The sequence below is a fragment of the Eumetopias jubatus genome, unplaced genomic scaffold (assembly GCF_037043125.1).
Source record: "Eumetopias jubatus isolate StellerSeaLion01/CBP00866 unplaced genomic scaffold, mEumJub1_p1.0 scaffold_1, whole genome shotgun sequence".
Classification (NCBI taxonomy): domain Eukaryota; kingdom Metazoa; phylum Chordata; class Mammalia; order Carnivora; family Otariidae; genus Eumetopias; species Eumetopias jubatus.
Window position 1 is genome coordinate 98,328,121 of NW_028274807.1, and position 18,283 is coordinate 98,346,403.

The following is an 18,283-nucleotide window of genomic DNA, read 5'->3' on the forward strand; positions in this document are numbered from 1 at the left end:
TCATTCAAAGGCTTTATTTGAAGTTACGGTCACAGAACTAGTCTGTGGCAAGACAATATTGGAGCCTAGGTTTGCACAGCAAAAAAATCTATAAACACAACAACTCTGCCTCCAAGAGATGTTTAGGTCACTGGTTCTTATAATGTGGTCCAGCTGCCCTAGGGTTCCCTGAGACTCTTTCAGGGATTCAGTAAGGCATAATTATTTTCATCAGATTACTAAAATGCTGTTTACCTTGTTTCACAAGGAGAGTGTAGGAATTGAGGGGTATGCAAAAGGAGCTGTACCTAGCAGCCAGCAAAATACATCATAGAACCTAGATAAATGTCAGCTGAGATGAGCAAACCATGTTGAATAAATGAATGTGTTGGAAATATGGACAGTGGTGGACTCAGACGACAGATATAACTATTTAGAAAAGACAGTTGCTTAATACTTATAATGTAATTAATGTTTTATATGTATAATTCAAACTAGGTAAATTAAAAACATTTTGGTTATACACAACCCCTGAATCCCATCTAAGATACTTCTGTTATTACTTAAAATCTACTGTTCTTCATATTATATCCATTCAGGACATGAATGAAGTTTCCAGCTTTATTCAAGGTTCAAAGAAAGGATGCAAAAACAACAAACTAAATTATCCACCTTTTACTCCTGGTAAATTTTATTTGGCTATTTACTTACCATTAACTGAGAATAATTTTCCTTGTTGACTGGTAAATTCTAGCATATATTTCTAAATCACAAAATTTGAGACAATTTTGAGACCCTGAAATCAATGATTTTTTTGTTGGTTTGTTTTTGTTTTACTTTGGGGCCTAAAATTTATGCTTAAGAAAAGGAGGATGATTTTAAATTTTGGTATGGCATATTGACTTTATCACTGATAAACAGTCCATGATTAAATAATTAATGAAAAGAAACAAAATTTGTTTGAAATTATAATTTAAATGATCAAATTCTTTCCATGAGCACTATACTGTAAGTCTGTGCAGTTTTTAGAATGAACCTAATGTGAATAGTTACGTCTCATATATTCTAAAAGACAAGTTTTTCATCATTGAAAAATGGGTAAAAAATTTAACCAAAGAAAAGCATTTGCTCTTAGGGGAATAGATAGCAATAAGTACATCTGAAGAAAGATGACAATAATTATGGCAATACCACATAAGCCTGCAAATGAAAGCACAATAAAAAACTTTTCTGAAAAGCAGAGATTTGAATGGTTTGTAATGGTGTAACAGATTTGCATGTATAAATTAAATTATATTTAAAGAAACTAAGCTATAAATCTTTAAAATGGTGTATATTTATAGGATGTATCATACAAATGGGTATATTTATAAATATATAGATATAGATATATATACTTAAAGGGTGTTTTTTCTATGGGTTTATTTAGTACTGAAATTTGGAAGCAGAATATTTATTAGCATAAGTGCAAACCTTACAGTTAATCAGCAGGAATAGAGGGTGGAGGCCTAATTAGAACTTAGCTTCAATTGTCTTTCTTTCTTTTTTTTTTAAACTAAGTATCATCTTACATAGCACATTGTTTAAGGATTATGAAGTTTACAATGGCAAAATGGCTCTTAAAAATCATTTATTATGTTATTTTTCGAAGATATTCTTGACAAACTACTGTATTCCAAAACAATTTGCATGGATGCTCTGCAATACTGGGGGAAGCAGTATGATGTTCACAGCCTCTACGGGTACAGCATGGCTATAGCCACAGAGAAGTAAGTGCGGTTTCATTCAGAAACCTCTTTCATTTTTTTTGTTAAAGACCTTATTTACTTATTTGGCAGAGAGATGGAGAGAGCGCACAAGTAGGCAAAGTGGCAGGCAGAGGGAGAGGGAGAAAAAGAAACGGCCCCCTGACGCGGGGCTCGATCCCAGGACCCCAGGATCATGACCTGAGCCGAGGGCAAACGCTTAACGACTGAGCCACCCAGGCGCCGCCAGAAACCTCCATATTTATTGTGTGGAAATATATGTTATAATTTCCTAATATAGTTAGAAAATGGTAAGAATAAGAAAATAAAGGTAGTATTTTCATGGTAAAAAATTAGGGCATTAAAAACACCAGGACTCTTATTAATCTTCATAAATTTGGAACTCAGTTAATCAAGAACTATGCAGTGTATGTATTTAACTGTGATTCTTTTTTAATTCATAGATTTAAATTATGCTTTCAAGTTTTGACTCAGTTTGCTATCTCTGAATATAACGGTGTTCTAAGCATGAACTTCACAACTGGCCTGGAAGAGTGGTGTTCTAAATAAGTCTTTATTTTTCAAAATCAATTGAAACAATTAAAATGTAGTTTTCTATGTAGTATCTCCCAAAGTAATTTTCTAAAGCAGTGTGTCACTTTTGTATAAAAAAGAAAAAGTTGAAAAACAAAGGAGGGGACAATCATATCTTGATTGCCTACTATTTTCCAAACATTATATAAGGACCTATAATGCAATTGTCAGTAAAACCCAGATCCTGATCTCAATACATTTTTAACTTTCTCATAATTAAGTAACCATGATCAAGTCTAATTCAAATCTACATTTGTTTATTCCCAAAACATTCCATCATATTACAGCTTTTATGCACTTCCTAGTGTTTACTTTACTTTTTAAACTCAGTAGAGCATTATATATTGAAGTGTATAAATACACAAATTCTAGAAACAAAAAGCAATACTATAGTTCAGTATTGTAAAGATAATAATATAGAATAGCCACCTGAGAATAACATTATATTTTTACTAGGGTAGTCTGGATAATCTTATATACTAGATCAAACTTTTGTATCTTTTCCTGGATATTTCCCATTTATGGAAAAAATTATCAATAATACTCAGTTACCAGTAGAGGTGAGATGAATAATACTAGTAGATGTGGATGGTAAACTTCTAGAAACAAGCAAACTAAAATGCCTCTCAAATATGTAACTTTTATTCCAACATCACATGCTAATATTTGAAAATACAGATATTAATATATCATTAGCATCATTGTGCCACAAAAATGCATACAGAGTTCAAGTTCAGTTTACAAAAACTTTATATTATAAAGGGATTTCAAGGAGTTTAGACCGTATATGTTAAAAACAAATGTTGAGTGGAGACAAAAAACATGTTCATTTAATTTGGTAAAGAAAACGAAAGTCTGAACCACTTCTAATAGATTTCCTTTCTCTGTCCGTTTGGAATGTATTAAAAAAGTAAATATTGATAGATAAATACAAAATTGGTATGAAAGATTGATAAAATATTTATATTTATACAAAAATAAATCTTATTAATTTACTTTTATTTTTAGAGCTCTAGAAAAAGTTTTTCCTAACAAGAGAAGCTTTATTCTCACCCGGTCAACTTTTGCTGGATCAGGACACTATGCTGCACATTGGTTAGGAGACAATACTGCCTCATGGGAACAAATGGAATGGTCTATTACAGGAATGCTGGAGTTCAATTTGTTTGGAATACCATTGGTAAGCAATTTCATACAGTGTTATTTATAAAAAATGTGAATTACTCTTACTTTTGTAGTATTATCATCTTAATGATTTTCAATAAAATGACTAAAGGTATGTTGCAGATAAATTCAATCCTTATTCTTAGGTAATTTATGAGAAAAATAAGAATATGGATGATATCTATAATATTCAAGCCATTAGAATGAGAAAATAGAATAAATAAAATTCAAACAAATCAAAATTAATACACAAAACAAATATCAATATAAACAAAGCATAGAAAAAACTTATGTAATATATATAAAGTACCAGATAAGATGGTAGGGAAAAAATCCAAATATATTGGTAATAAAGGTAAATGTCAAAAGTCTAAATATATTTAAAATACTAAATTGTCAGTTTAGGTTAAAAAACAATAAAGCTATTTCCTCTATTTAAAAGATAAGAAAATAAAAGAAAAAAATAAAAACGGAGAAAGTCTCAAAATTTTAAGAGCAGAGAAAATTTATTCTAGGCAACTCTAAACATAAAAAATCTGATGTCTCTATATCAAGCAAAAAAAGTATGCAATGTTGATATTCAACACCAAACAAGGCCACTACATAAAAATAAATAATGAAAAATGTGCTAGGAAATTACAGTGATTGGTTATTCTTTCTTTCATATATACAAAACAAAATGAAAACCAAAAACCCAACCAAACAAAACCCACAACAAAACACACACACACACACACACACACACACACACACACACACACACTCTTGTCTTTGGAAATTAAAAAAACACATTATCAAGTGATTCTTGAGTCAAAAAATAAACTGAATGGAAATAGAGGGGGGAAATATCCTTAGAACTGAATGCTCACAATTATGCTTCATATCAAAACTGTGGGATATCAGCGCAATTTATGTTAGAGGAAAACTTGTAACCTTAACTGCTTAGAAAAACAAACAAATGCTAAATATTAATGAGTAAAGTGAATTGATTAAGGGAATGGAAAAAAGAAAAACAGAATAAACCTAAAAAAAAAGTAGGCAATGAAAGCAAAGTTTCTAGATGAAAATTAACAAAATGAAATTACCAAGGTGATTTTGAAAATTTGAATAAAATACAGCATTTTCAGCAGTTTTGTCTGAAAAAGAAGAAAAGATAAGCAATCTTATAATGTATTTTAAGATAAGGTGTTATTTGTTATAGCAAGTAATTAATATATAATAACCAGGAATAAATATTAAAACTAAACATAGGACTTTTTTGAGAAAATGTTAAATAACTAAATAAATTAAATATATGTCATGTTCATAGATAATAAGGCTTAGTATATTAGAAATACGCATTCTCCCTAAACTATTACCCAGGTTCAGTGATATTCCAATTTAAACTATAAAGTAAATTTGAGGAACATCAAAGATTATTTAAACTTCATGTGGAAGACAATGCAATTTAAAGAAGTAGAAAAGAGCATAAGGATTTACCCTGTCCAATAAAACAGTAATAAACACAATATTTGTCTCTGTATATTCAAATAGATTAATATGGCCAAATAAGATATAGGCCCATGCATTAATGAAATATGTTGAATGATAGCACTATCATTCTAGATCAGTGAGGAAAGTATCAAATATTCATATGGACAATTGATTATCCATCTAAAAAAATGGGTCTATGCCTCACACCATACACAAAAATCAATCTGAAATGGATTAAAGACCTATGTGTGAAAAGTAAACCTTAGACATATTAGAAGAAAATATGAATAATTCTGTGATGTTAGGTTAGGGGAATAATTTCTTAAACAGATCACAGAAGGCACAAATAATAAAGAAACATAAATTTGACTACAATAAAGTGAAAAAAAAACTTTTGTTCATCAAAAGACTATTTTAAAAGTTAAAAATAAAAAGTTCCCCACATACCAGGAAATATTTTCAATTAATATAGCCAATAAATGACTAATACTCAATTTAAAGTCCCTACTATAAATCTGTAGAAGGTAAAAACAATAGAAAAATTAGGAAAGGATGTAAATAGGTAATTCTGTAGAAAGAGAAACCCATATGGATTCAGTAAAAATATGAAAAAGTTCTCAACTTCCCTAGCAATCAGAGAAATGCAAGTAAAAACTTTGGTGAAGTATACATTCATATATAGGTGGCAAAAATTAAAAGTTTGAAAATAAAAGGAATTGACAAGAAATGGATTAATGGAAATTTTCATGTACTGTCAGTGTGTTTACAAATGGTTACAACCAGTTTTGATTAAACAATGTGTATTTCCAATAAGCCAGGAAAATCTTGAAAATATTTATATATATAATACCATAGAAGAAGGGTAAGTTTTTTTTTTAATATTCACAAAGAAACCTATATATAAAACTTACAGGAGCATTTTTCATAGTTATGAGCTCCCATATTATAGAACACTAGAGCTAAATGTTCACATTTAACACAAGTGAATCTCACAAAAATAATGCTTTGAGAAAAAATGAAAAGCTGTGTCATACATACAATATGCCATTTACATAAAGTTAATAAACATACAAAACAATACTATATATTGTTTATGGGTACTTCCATACTATTTAGAAAAATAAAAAAATGCTTGTAACCATTTAAATAAATGTAAACATACTAAATTAAGGATAGTAGTTTTTTCTGGAGGGTCTTGAAGGAAGAGGAATGAAATTTTATATGGCTAAATGTTAGGCAACATTTTTTACTATTTTCTTATTTACAGTAATATATTATAAATGAAAAAAATCATAGGAGATGAGTTTTGGGTTAAGAAAAAACACATTTTAATAATATAATTTCACATTGCAAACTGAGTTAATGATTAGATCAAAGGAGATAGTAAATACATGAGACTAATGATGTATAAAGAGGCAATGAAAAATTGTAAAATAATGCTGTAAGAGGCAAGTACAAAGCAAAAATGGAAAATGTAAAACTATGTTAAGGAAGAATATATGAAGACAGTAAAACAAAAAATTGTTAGGTAATGGAAATTAATCGGTTGAGGCATAAAATGTGATGCCCTGGGCAAATTTGAGACTCTTTACGCTATGAGTAATAGATATATTTGTTATTTAGGTTGGAGCGGACATCTGTGGATTTGTGGCTAATACCACAGAAGAGCTTTGTAGAAGGTGGATGCAACTTGGGGCATTTTATCCATTTTCCAGGAACCATAACGGTGATGTATATGAGGTAAATGTCTCTTGTTCTCCATGTTTTTAAATAAAACCTAATTCTAGTTTTAGCAATGCACTTAAATTTGTATCTATAGAAGATACAGTCTGAAAGTTTGCAGCATAATTCATAAAGTTAGACGTCCTCTTGTCAAAGCCTATAAATATTTTATATATTAAAAAAGGGTCAAATGAGGAAATCATGAAATGTAATGGTGTCACAACATAAATATTTTATTTAAGCCTAGAGCATATACAAGTGTGTTATATCACTTTAATTTAAAATAATTTAATATTTAAAATTAAAGCCAAAACTTTTTGAGCCTGGATTCTAACAATGCAAGTTCCGGGTAACTTTCATAAAAAATATATTGTAATATTAAGGATTTCCAGCTTTTGTTCTATTAAAAAACACAAGAAATTCAAGAGACTTGAAAAGTAGTTTGAGTTCAGAGTCTTTGTATAATAAGTAAAGCTGGACCGATAGGTTGGGAAAAATAAAACTAACACATGCATCTGAACTGGTGGGAACAGAAGTACAAGGACATACTGAGCTATTCTATGACCCCTATGAACTCAGCATGCTCTGGGCTCTCAGAGACATATTTCTCAGAGGAAATGGGAAATTAGGTGAAACCATTAAATCAATTAAGTTGATTGTTGCATGTTGGTTGAGAAATTATTCACTGTTCACATACTGGTTACATATAGAGCCATTAATACCGTTTGAGAAGAGGGACAATCACTCAGAGCTCTGCCTGGAAAGAGGCATGACAGAACAGAAGTAAAAGATATAAATTGGGGATTAGTCATTTCCTAATCCACCTAAATGGTGGTTTAAAGAAATTTGTGCTCATGGAGATGTTGATATGAATTACATTACACTGTGTGTTCATTTATATCTCCCAAAAGCACATGCCAAGATAGACATGTTAGAGATTTATTGGTGAAATATTTGTGAAGGATAAAGGGGAGAGAGCAGGAAAAAATGAAGAGAGCCTTCACATCACAATTGGGGTCTGAATCTGGTGAAGATGAAGGCAAGGAAGGAGGATTTTTAGGGAGAGTCACATACTGCAGCCCAATTCTAAGGAAGTTTCCACTCAGTCCAGTGGTGGTGAGTCTTCAAGGTAAAGTTGACTTTACCTGTATCTTCCAGGAATGAGCCTGAATAGTACCCCCACCATGCTCATTGATTAGCTTTGAGCAGCCAAAGGGAAATATCTTCAGGGTAAAATGATGACGAATCCAGGGGGACAGTAGATGGTACCCTCAGTTCATTTTGCTACCCATAACCGGAGATCTGAGCAGATTTGCTCACATCAGTGCACCTGTGCTAAGAGAGTCCATTGATCTAGCTTGGGCTTAGCAGGGAGGCTGTCCTTCAAATTACAAGGCTTTGTGCTGACCAGGCAGTCTGTTCCCTGTATCTCTGGGCCAGTAGACTACCTGGGCTTTTTCTTCTAATGGCAATGACAAGGCACAAGGTAGTAAGTCCTCAGGCAAGCACATTTCAAACCTTTACATGAATATGTCACATGTACTAAGACCCCATTGGCCAGAGTATGTCCTTAGCTGAACACAAAGTCAAGAGGTGGGGAAGTACAGTCCACCTTTAGTGGTAGGTACTGCAGAATTTCACAATGAAGGTTGTGTGTACAAGAGAACATGAACATTAGAGCCAATAATTCAATCTACCACAAATAATATAGGTGAAAAATTCTTTGTTAAAATATATTTTCATCTCTGTATTTAAATGAAAAATGTCCAGTATAAAATAGTTTAATTAAAACATATATCCAAATTAAAACATAAAAAATAAAAATACATATTTTGATGATGAAAGAGGAACAATTTCAAATATTTATAAGCAACTTAAAATATATATAACTTGCTTTTCAAAAATAGATTAAATGCATAATTTTCATTCATTATTTTAGCGCTTTTATTTTAATGTCTGTTTTTATTCCATAGCATCAGGATCCAGCATTTTTTGGGCAAAATTCTCTTTTGGTTAATTCATCAAGGCACTACTTGAATATTCGCTATACCTTATTACCTTTCCTCTATACTCTGTTTTACAAAGCGCATATGTTTGGAGAAACAGTAGCAAGACCAGTTCTTCATGAGTGAGTACTATGTTCAAGAATTTTAATATCTTTCAAATTATATTCAGATATACATGGAAAAATTAATGGAGACTAATCAAGATGCCAAATAGATTTCTGCTTTTTATACATTTATATAAATCATTTGATGAACTATGGAATGATAGTAGTAAGTAAATATAATTAATTTAATTATTGGGCAAGATTAAGCTAGAAATGTGGGAATTGAATAGAACTTAAAAGGAAAACAATACATAGGATATATTAGGGAAATTATATTAGGAAGATGAAATATGCAGTTACTGAAGACATATTATGTATATATTGTCAAAATCATCTAACTATAGATCAAGAGTATAGTATAGTTGCAGAGCAGTTAATTGTGTCTGTCTTTGTATATCTTGAGCAAAGCAGGACCTTTCCTCAAGAAATGACTAAAGACCCTTTCAAATCCAGGTTAAAACAGGAATTTATAATGAAAAATTTTAAGGGAAGAAAGTAGAATATGAATGATTTCTGATACTTTACAAGCTTAGAGGAGAAAATGAATTAAACAGAATAGTTATTTATTACAAATAATAAGTAACCTTGTCATATCCGACAGATTTTTTTTGAGCCCAGATGAACTAATTTCCTCCCCCCTTCCCTCCTTTCTTCCCTTTCTCCCTTCCTTCCTTCTTTTCTTCTTTCTTGAGTGTCGGATGAACCATAAGGATATAAGAACCATAGATTCAAAATGACATGTCAAACAAGTAAAATTAAAGCTAATGATCATTCCCAGGAAAAAACTGCAATGATAAACCAAATAAGGAATTTGGATAAACTTATTTTTTATCTTTATATCGTAAACATTGTCATTATGAAGCAAATTGTCATTCTTAGGTTTTATGAGGATATGAATACCTGGAGTGAGGATACTCAATTCTTATGGGGCCCCGCATTACTTATTACTCCTGTCTTGAAAGAGGTAGGTTTTACAATTTTAATAAATTTACTGCTTTTAAAGGATACTTTATAACCATATTCACACACAATTATAAAAAAGACTTGGTTATAAATGTTACTCTTGTGTTCAGCAGCTACTCCAGGAATCCTAATTAGGATGGTTTTAAATTGGCATGCTGATGAAAGGAGGGGCTAGGTTCATTTATTGATAAGTGATCTATTCTTACTTAGTTAGCATGTTTATTTAGCATGGCTTGTGGAAATGACAATTTTGTTTTCTGTTGGAGTGGAAGTGGATGGCAGGCATTGTTGTAATATCAAAAAGCTGTGCTCTGAACAACAATGGTTAAATTTTAACCATTGAGAATTAAACAAAGAATGTAGGTCAAAAAATATGCTACTCAACCTGTTTCAACCTGATAAATGTTGAATTCTAAAATGTAGAAGAAATTCTGAAAAATTATAAAAATGTTAAGTAGATTTATGCTTTTCAAATATATAATATGTAACTGGGGAGAAGAAAATGATATAAAATTAATATTCTAAAAAAGAAAGCTTTATTTATGGAATCAAAATCAGTCTCATAGTAATAACAATGAACTCTCATTTAACTAGATATAGAGATATGTCAATAGACATTGAAATTTTGCTAGACATAGGCATATGTCTAGCAAATTTAAGTAGATATAGACATATGTCAAGAGACCTTGAAATTTTGCTAAATTGTAAATAAAGGGGAACTTGAAAACCAGCTGATCATATGAAAATATTGAAAATATAGTGGAGTGAGATTTTTGGTTTTTACCTATTATTTAGAAGTCTGTATGCCCATGGAAATATACAGATATGAATGTGTACACATTCACAATTACCATGTAGATTATAACAATACAAATGCATTTTTTTAGTTGCTACTTAAATTAATTTCAACTATCTTTTGGTGTGGTTTATATTATTATATAAAACTAGTAAAGGGGCACCTGGGTGGCTTAGTTGTTGAGCATCTGCCTCTGGCTCACGTCATGATCCCAGGGTCCTGGGATCAAGCCCCGCATCGGGCTCCCTGCTCAGCTGAGATCCTGCTTCTCCCGCTCCTACTCCCCCTGCTTGTGTTCCCTCTCTCGCCGTGTCTCTCTCTGTCAAATAAATAAAATCTTAAAAAAAAAACTAGTAAAATAGCCTTTTGATTATTATATATAGGAAATATTGGAGTGGAACAGTACAAAGGAAGATTTTTTTCTTGACTATTAAAACCCAACTTAATATTTGATATGATACTCTTCTGATAAGTATTAAAGTAAACAAATAAAAAGTGTATAAATTATTTTGCTTTATTTTAGGGAGCAGATACTGTGAGTGCATATATCCCTAATGCTACTTGGTATGATTTTGAAACTGTAAGTAACTTTAATATAATAATAGACTCACAAGTATTATACTGTCAAACATCTGTATGTGGAAACTTAATTCCCAACACATAGCATATCTGTTTTCAGCATTTGTGTTATCATTACAAAAAAAGAATGATTCCAAATTTGAATAATATGTAAAATTTGTGCAGGTATACATGTTTTGTTGCATGTGAGCAAGTATATGTTTGTTGCATGTGATTAATATAAAGTTATATTCTTTAGTACAAAGAGTTATAGTATTCATTTTTAAATTGTGGAAATAAAAGTCAGGAGTAATTTTAGGAAGGAGTGGTGACTTATTTTGATGCTTTTCCTACTTTATATATTTATCTAATTGACAGAAGAATTGAATATTGAGCTAATGGTAAGCATTTGTTTTTATATGGCACATTCAAAAGTTTGCGAAAGATTTTCATTTCAACCTTGAAAAGGCAACATTGTAGCATTCATATACAACCTATTTTTTAATTGACTAAGCTCTTTTGAGAAGCATTTATTTTAAAAGGCATTATTTTGCATATCATTTATATTTGCTAAGCAGACCCTTTATTTTTATAGAAATGAGTTTTATTTTATTTTATTTTTTAAAAAATATTTATTTATTTGAGAGAGAGTTTGAGAGAGAGAGAGAGCAGGAGTGGGGAGAGAGGCAGAGAGAGAGGGAAAAGCAGACTCCGGTTGAGCAGGGAGGCTGACACCGGGCTTGATCCCAGGACCCTGAGATCATGACCTGAGCCGAAGGCAGACGCTTAACCATCTGAGCGACCTAGGTGCCCCAAAACAATGATTTTTCAAAGCTTTTTAAAGAATGCCTAATTTTAAAACAAAACAAAGAATAAAAATAGGACTAATAAAGAATATTAATTATTGTAGAGGGGAAATTGATTTGTCTAAATTGATTTTTAATTTTTTTGAGAAAGTGAACTTATTTTTCTTCTGCTTTATTCAGTAAACTGAAAAAAAGGATTTTTTTCAAAGTTAGAAAACAGCATATTAATATTCATTTAGATGACATGACTTGCTCACAGTAAAAATTATTTCTGTGTGTAAAATTGAATTCTTATGAAATGGGATTAAAGTCTCCACTAGTAATAGAAAATCTTTTTAACTTCCAAATATTAGGGTGCAAAAAGGCCATGGAAAAAACAACGTGTTACTATATATCTTCCAGGAGACAAAATAGGATTACATCTTAGAGGAGGTTATATTATCCCCATTCAACAACCTGCTGTAACTACAACTGCAAGGTAAAATGAAAAATCATTAACTGAAATCTGAAATATAATTCAAGTTTTAATATTTCATATTTTATTAAGAATCAAAGATTAGTGTTTAGTTTTTTCACCAGAAGATATTTTACATATGGAGGGAATTCTTAAATATAATCATTTATAAAAAGATTCAAATTATGTAACATTATTACAAATTTTTTTATTTTAAAAATGAACGTGATTAGATCATAATTTTTCATATGCCAAAAATGTGGTGACATTTTCTATAGAATATGTGTAATTAAAGTTAATTGGTTATTCTTAATAAAATATGAAAAATTAAAGTAAGTTATATAATTGTTGAAAGTGTCAGTTACAGTTTAGATTTTCAATACATAAATGTCACAATGTTTTTCTTTCTGCTAAAATGTTTTACTTTAAATGATAAATGAGGTGGATAATTCTGTTTAGGGAAAGAATGATATGGAAACTAATTTGTTCAGTAAGAATAAATTCCAGAAATATTAAGAAAAAAAGAAGAAACTTGAAAATTCTCATGCTCCATCTTGCAGCATTCATTCTGGGTACAAGAGCACAGAAGGGATTATATTGAATGCACATATTTCCCCATATTCTGTAACACCCCAAGGGATAGTCACTTTCTATTTCTTAGCCTGCTGTGTTTTTCTTCATAACATTAAGAATATCTGGAATTATATTATTTACTTTATCTTGTATATAATGTGTCCACTCCCTTTGACTTTAAACTCCATTAAGGCAAGGACTTTTCCCTGTTTTAGTCCCTAAACCAATAATAAATGTCCGGCCCATAATATGCTCTCTGTTTTTGCTACATATTTATTGAAGGAACAAATATATGAGTGAAGGAATGTGTGCTAGTAACTTAATTTATTTGACATTCTATAATTGATTATTTTCAGACTGTAACTGTTCCATGACTGTTCTCTAAAAAATTAGTTATACTCTAGAGCTGTATTGAACAAGAGAAGCATACAATTTCGTGAGCATGCAGGATGGAATATATTCTATATAGAGCAGTTACCTGGACTGTATAGCCTCAGGGGTACTATTTTAGATTTAAAAACCTACAGTAATAGAGAAAAAAATTGTATTCATCATGTCTCATTTCTCATGATAGAATTAGCCTCATTTGTAAGGCTAATAGATATTCTACTGAGCATCAAAATGTGTTTATACTGTACTTTTCTTTATTATGCATGTAAGATGTAGTCTTGATAAATTACAAGGTAGAGTTAATTGAGATATGCAAATACATGTTAAATGTAATCTGCATTCATAAAGTATATTTAATTTTTCTTGTTTGAATTTTAGTATCATTATATTGTTTCGAATTTGTTGGTATCTTGCCTCCAAGAAATTCCATATTATATTATTATATTTATTTCTTTCATTTATTTTATAAGTATATAAATTATTTCTTTCATGGAAAAAATAATAAATATAGACATGAATTTTATTGATATCAGTGTTCTCACATGAATGCAGAATGCCTACAGATCTGCTAAGTTGAAATTGACTTATTTATAGGATAGTCCACTATTACAAATTTATTTTGAATCACATAAACACCCAAACTTACTTAACAGCCGGAAGAACCCTCTAGGACTTATAGTTGCATTAAATGAAGATAACACAGCAAAAGGAGACTTTTTCTGGGATGATGGAGAAACTAAAAGTAAGTTTTAATGTGATATACTTTTAAATGTTCATTCTGATGATGGGACAATTTGCCTTTATTAATACAACATTGCATCTATTTAAAAAATGTCACAAGTTTTATTTTTTAATTCCTCTTTTTATCTATTTAGGATATTAGGTTACTTTATGAAATTTAACATTGTTCTTTAAGTTATAAATATTGAATTACAATATTTTTGTCTGTTGGTTCATTGCAAAAGTGTTTGACAAGTACAGATATCTTTTTTTAGATTATTTCTTTTAATTAGAGTAGTTAATAAATTCACAAATATACAAATTTTATCATATTTTCAACTCTCTTAAGAGTAGTGATTAAAAACTAAAATTTTATTACTGTAAAAAAAAAACCTAACATTTAAAATTTTAATTAATGTTAAATTATTTGAGGTAAGAGTGTTACCATATAAATATTTCACTTCACTTCACTTTACTTTACTTTAATTAACAGTGTATTTAATTTTATTTCATAAGCCCCAAATTTGAGGATTCAGTACCCAAGTGAATAAAAAATGAGCCATTTTTTGCTAATATATAATTACGCCATACTAAATTTATCTGTTTAGATTTAGTCAATTACAACTACCCTCATAAATCTGTTAAGGTTTTTTATCCCGTTTCTTTTAATAGAAGACTCCTAGGTATGTGTTTTGTATTTTTGTATACAAAAAAATTATAGTTTAACTTCTATTTTAGCTCACTCCTTCTCAGATGTATTAAAGAATATCCCACGTCTTTATATGTGTATGAAACATCCAAACATCTCTAACCTAACTTCAGGAAATAATCTATGCATTGGTGTGCTCTCTTATAATTTGAAAATATGGAATCTATGAAAAAATTCATGTTTTTTAAGGCTTATTTATGAAAATATAGATTACCACAATAAATCTGCTTCACCTGCAGTCTTCCCTTGTCAATTGACGGTGATTTCATTTCTCCAAGAAACCAAAAACCATTTTTGATCCTTTTTTCTCATAGCCTAGGAATTTCTCTTGGTTCTACCTTGACGTGGGTTCTTTCATCAGTTCCATCACTATCATTACTCTCTTTCATTTTAATTCCTATAATAGCTCCCTAACTGGTCTGTCTATAGTTCTTATCCAACCCTATTTACATTCTATTTACAATCCAGCAGGTGGAGTGATCCTTTTAAAAGATGATTCAACAATGAATCATGGAACACTACATCAAAAACTAGTGATGTAATGTATGGTGATTAACATAACCTAAAATAAAATGAAAAAAAAAAAGATGATTCAAATCATCACACCTCCGCTTAAAACCCTCTAATGATTCTCCATTTTATTCAGTTAGAAGCCTTAGTCTTTACCAAGACCTAGACCACTCAGCATGTTCTGTATTTTGGCATATATGTGTGCACACAAACACACTTTTCCACTACTGCTCTCCTTTTCTCATTCTACTCCGGCACACCAGCCTTCTTGCTCTGTCTCAAATACCTTGGAGCCTAGGTACACTAGGGTGAGCTCTCCCATGAGAATAGATTCCAAATATTTACCACATAGAAGTTTCTTAAGATTGGATTCCTGCTGAGTTAAATTATTTGTGATAATCAGTTAAAGAATGCTGTTGATATCACACCTGCATTGATAGCATGTGGGGCTTGATTTTGAGGTTATTCTTATTTCTCAAATTATATAAATATACCCAAATATATTTCTTTCTATAGAAAAATACATATTAATAATTTACTTTCACCTAGGAAGATGGTTATAAATATGAAGGAGATATGATTTAATCAGTTATCAAATATGGTATCTCTATAGTTATGTGCTTTGAAAAGTTAAAATCAGAATTTTCTAAATAATTAACTTTTAAATAAACAAATAAAATTACCTTCAATTCAGGTTATGATTTTTATTTCATTAATTAGGATTAAAATTTTAGGTAAATTAATATTGTTGAACAAATATATACATTTTCAGATTCCTTTTACTTTTCTCACTTTCTTTCCAATTATTTTAGCCATAATCTTCAGTTTCTCTGTTACAGAAACATGTTAATAAAAAGTTCTCTTACATAGTGTGGAAAATCATTGTCTCCTTCCATTTTCCTCATTTAAGTTTATTTTGGTCTTTAGTATATCTCCAGATTCACTTTATTTCTTCAAACAATGAAAAAAAGTTAAAGATACAAAATAGGGGTGCCTGGGTGGCTCAGTCATTAAGCGTCTGCCTTCGGCTCAGGTCATGATCCCTGAGTCCTGGGATCGAGCCCTGCATTGGGCTCCCTGCTTGGCAGGAAACCTGCTTCTCCCTCTCCCACTCCCCCTACTTGTGTTCCCTCTCTCGCTGTGTCTCTCTCTGACAAATAAATAAATAAATAAATAAATAAATAAATAAATAAATAAATCTTTAAAAAAATAAAGATGCAAAATAAAATTGTGATGTGCCATATCTTCCAAAGATAACCTGAATTAAGTTACATGGTTTACTAGAAAGAGATAAAATATTCATTAATGAATTTACAATTATGCACATTTTACTCTAAGTTTTTTCCTCTTAATTTCCAGAAATATTTTAGCCATCTTTGAAAAATTAACCTAGGCACATTATGTATTCATTACCTTTACGTACTGGGATAATAAACTACCAAGATTATTTTGTATATAGGTGTTAAAGACTTTAATTTGAAAAGATAAGCTTTTTAATTTGCTTTATTAATAAACAGTATCTCTTTAAAATTTTTTAAAAAAAGATTTATTTATTTACTTGAGAGAGAGAGAGAGAGCACATGTGAGTACATGCAAGCAGGGGGAGGGGGAGAAGGAGAGAAGTGGACTCCCCACTGAGCACACAGACTGACCCAGCTGAGACCCTGTCTCAGGACCCTAAGACCCAATCTCAGGACCTTGAGACCATGACCTGAGCTGAAGCCAAGAGTGGGACGCTCAACCGACTGAGACATTCAGGAGCCCATTACAGTACCTTTTATTTTAAATTTCTTAAGTGTTGTCTAATCATAAAAATAGAGAATTTTACTAATAAAGAATTATATTTTGATCTGGTAACTGTTTTTTTTTTCCCATTTCAGATACCATACAAAATGGCGACTACATTTTATATACTTTTTCAGTTTCTAATGTAAGTATTCTCCTTGGACTCATAGCTGAACATGTATCTTGCTAATGTCTGAGTTATGCATTTATCATGGATTTCTTTTGGATAGATGTTCAGATTTCAACAGAAAGAAATGAAATAAATTATTTTTTTAAATTTAAGTTGTTAAATTATTAATACATTGTTACCTTAAATTTTTATATTTAAATGTAATACATAACTTTGTGAAAATGAAATTGATGCACAAAAATCTTCAAGCATCTTAATGTGCTATGTCTTGTTTAAGCAACATATTTGAAAATGCTTTAATATATCAGTCACAGCAATAATTGTTATGGATTTTGAGTAAGTATGAATAATTTACACACAAGGCTAAATTTTAATAATTAATAGCAATAGTTTTTGTAGATGTTGGATTTCTTCATATATTCTTTGTTGCCAATGCTGTTATTCTTCATCAACATTAAGGCTAGAATGAGAAGAGATATATATATGAGTTGCATCATGGGTAATTCAGGTTACCTTTGAAAATAAATTTTAAGGCATGTATACAAAATGTAAAAGAGTTATTAATGAGTATATTTATATATGTTACTTGGATGTGGAGAGCTGGTGGGAATGGAGGGATAGATGACTGGTTCTTTTTCTGTTTCATACCTGTATTATTTCAGGTTTGTATCCAAAGACCGTCTACTTAATATATACTATTATATACTTCTTTTCAGAACAAATTAGATATTATATGCACACATTCATCATACCAGGATGGAACCACTTTAGCATTTGAGACTATAAAAGTCCTTGGGTTGATCGACTCTGTTACACAAGTTGCAGTGGTGGAAGATAATCAACCAATGAAAGATCACTACAATTTTACTTATACTGCTTCCAACCAGGTAAATTAAAAATTTTAAAATATTTTAGCTGTCACATATTCTCACATTTAACATTATGTAACCATCCAGCCTCTTGGTTTTGTGATTTTTTTTTTTCCTCCATGACATTCTTTTTTTTTCCCTTTTGCTATCAATATTCCATTTTAGGTCATTCCAATTTCAGATATCAACATTAAAAGGACTCCTTGTTACTTCTCTTTATTTCATTTTATCTT

The 18,283-nt window shown here is 30.5% G+C and overlaps 1 protein-coding gene across 3 annotated transcripts in view; it reads left to right on the forward strand.

Annotated features, from left to right (window-relative positions):
- The window catches only part of SI (sucrase-isomaltase), a 95,592-nt gene that overhangs the window by 24,123 nt on the left and 53,186 nt on the right, over positions 1-18,283 (forward strand). For all 3 annotated transcript variants that reach the window (XM_088020536.1, XM_088020513.1, XM_028103143.2), the window contains exons 13-23: positions 579-663; positions 1,631-1,748; positions 3,327-3,498; positions 6,579-6,695; positions 8,651-8,805; positions 9,667-9,751; positions 11,070-11,126; positions 12,264-12,388; positions 13,981-14,069; positions 17,147-17,196; positions 17,898-18,068. In XM_088020536.1, the coding sequence (XP_087876662.1) occupies positions 579-663; positions 1,631-1,748; positions 3,327-3,498; positions 6,579-6,695; positions 8,651-8,805; positions 9,667-9,751; positions 11,070-11,126; positions 12,264-12,388; positions 13,981-14,069; positions 17,147-17,196; positions 17,898-18,068 (1,224 nt within the window). The remainder of the gene's footprint in view (positions 1-578; positions 664-1,630; positions 1,749-3,326; positions 3,499-6,578; positions 6,696-8,650; positions 8,806-9,666; positions 9,752-11,069; positions 11,127-12,263; positions 12,389-13,980; positions 14,070-17,146; positions 17,197-17,897; positions 18,069-18,283) is intronic.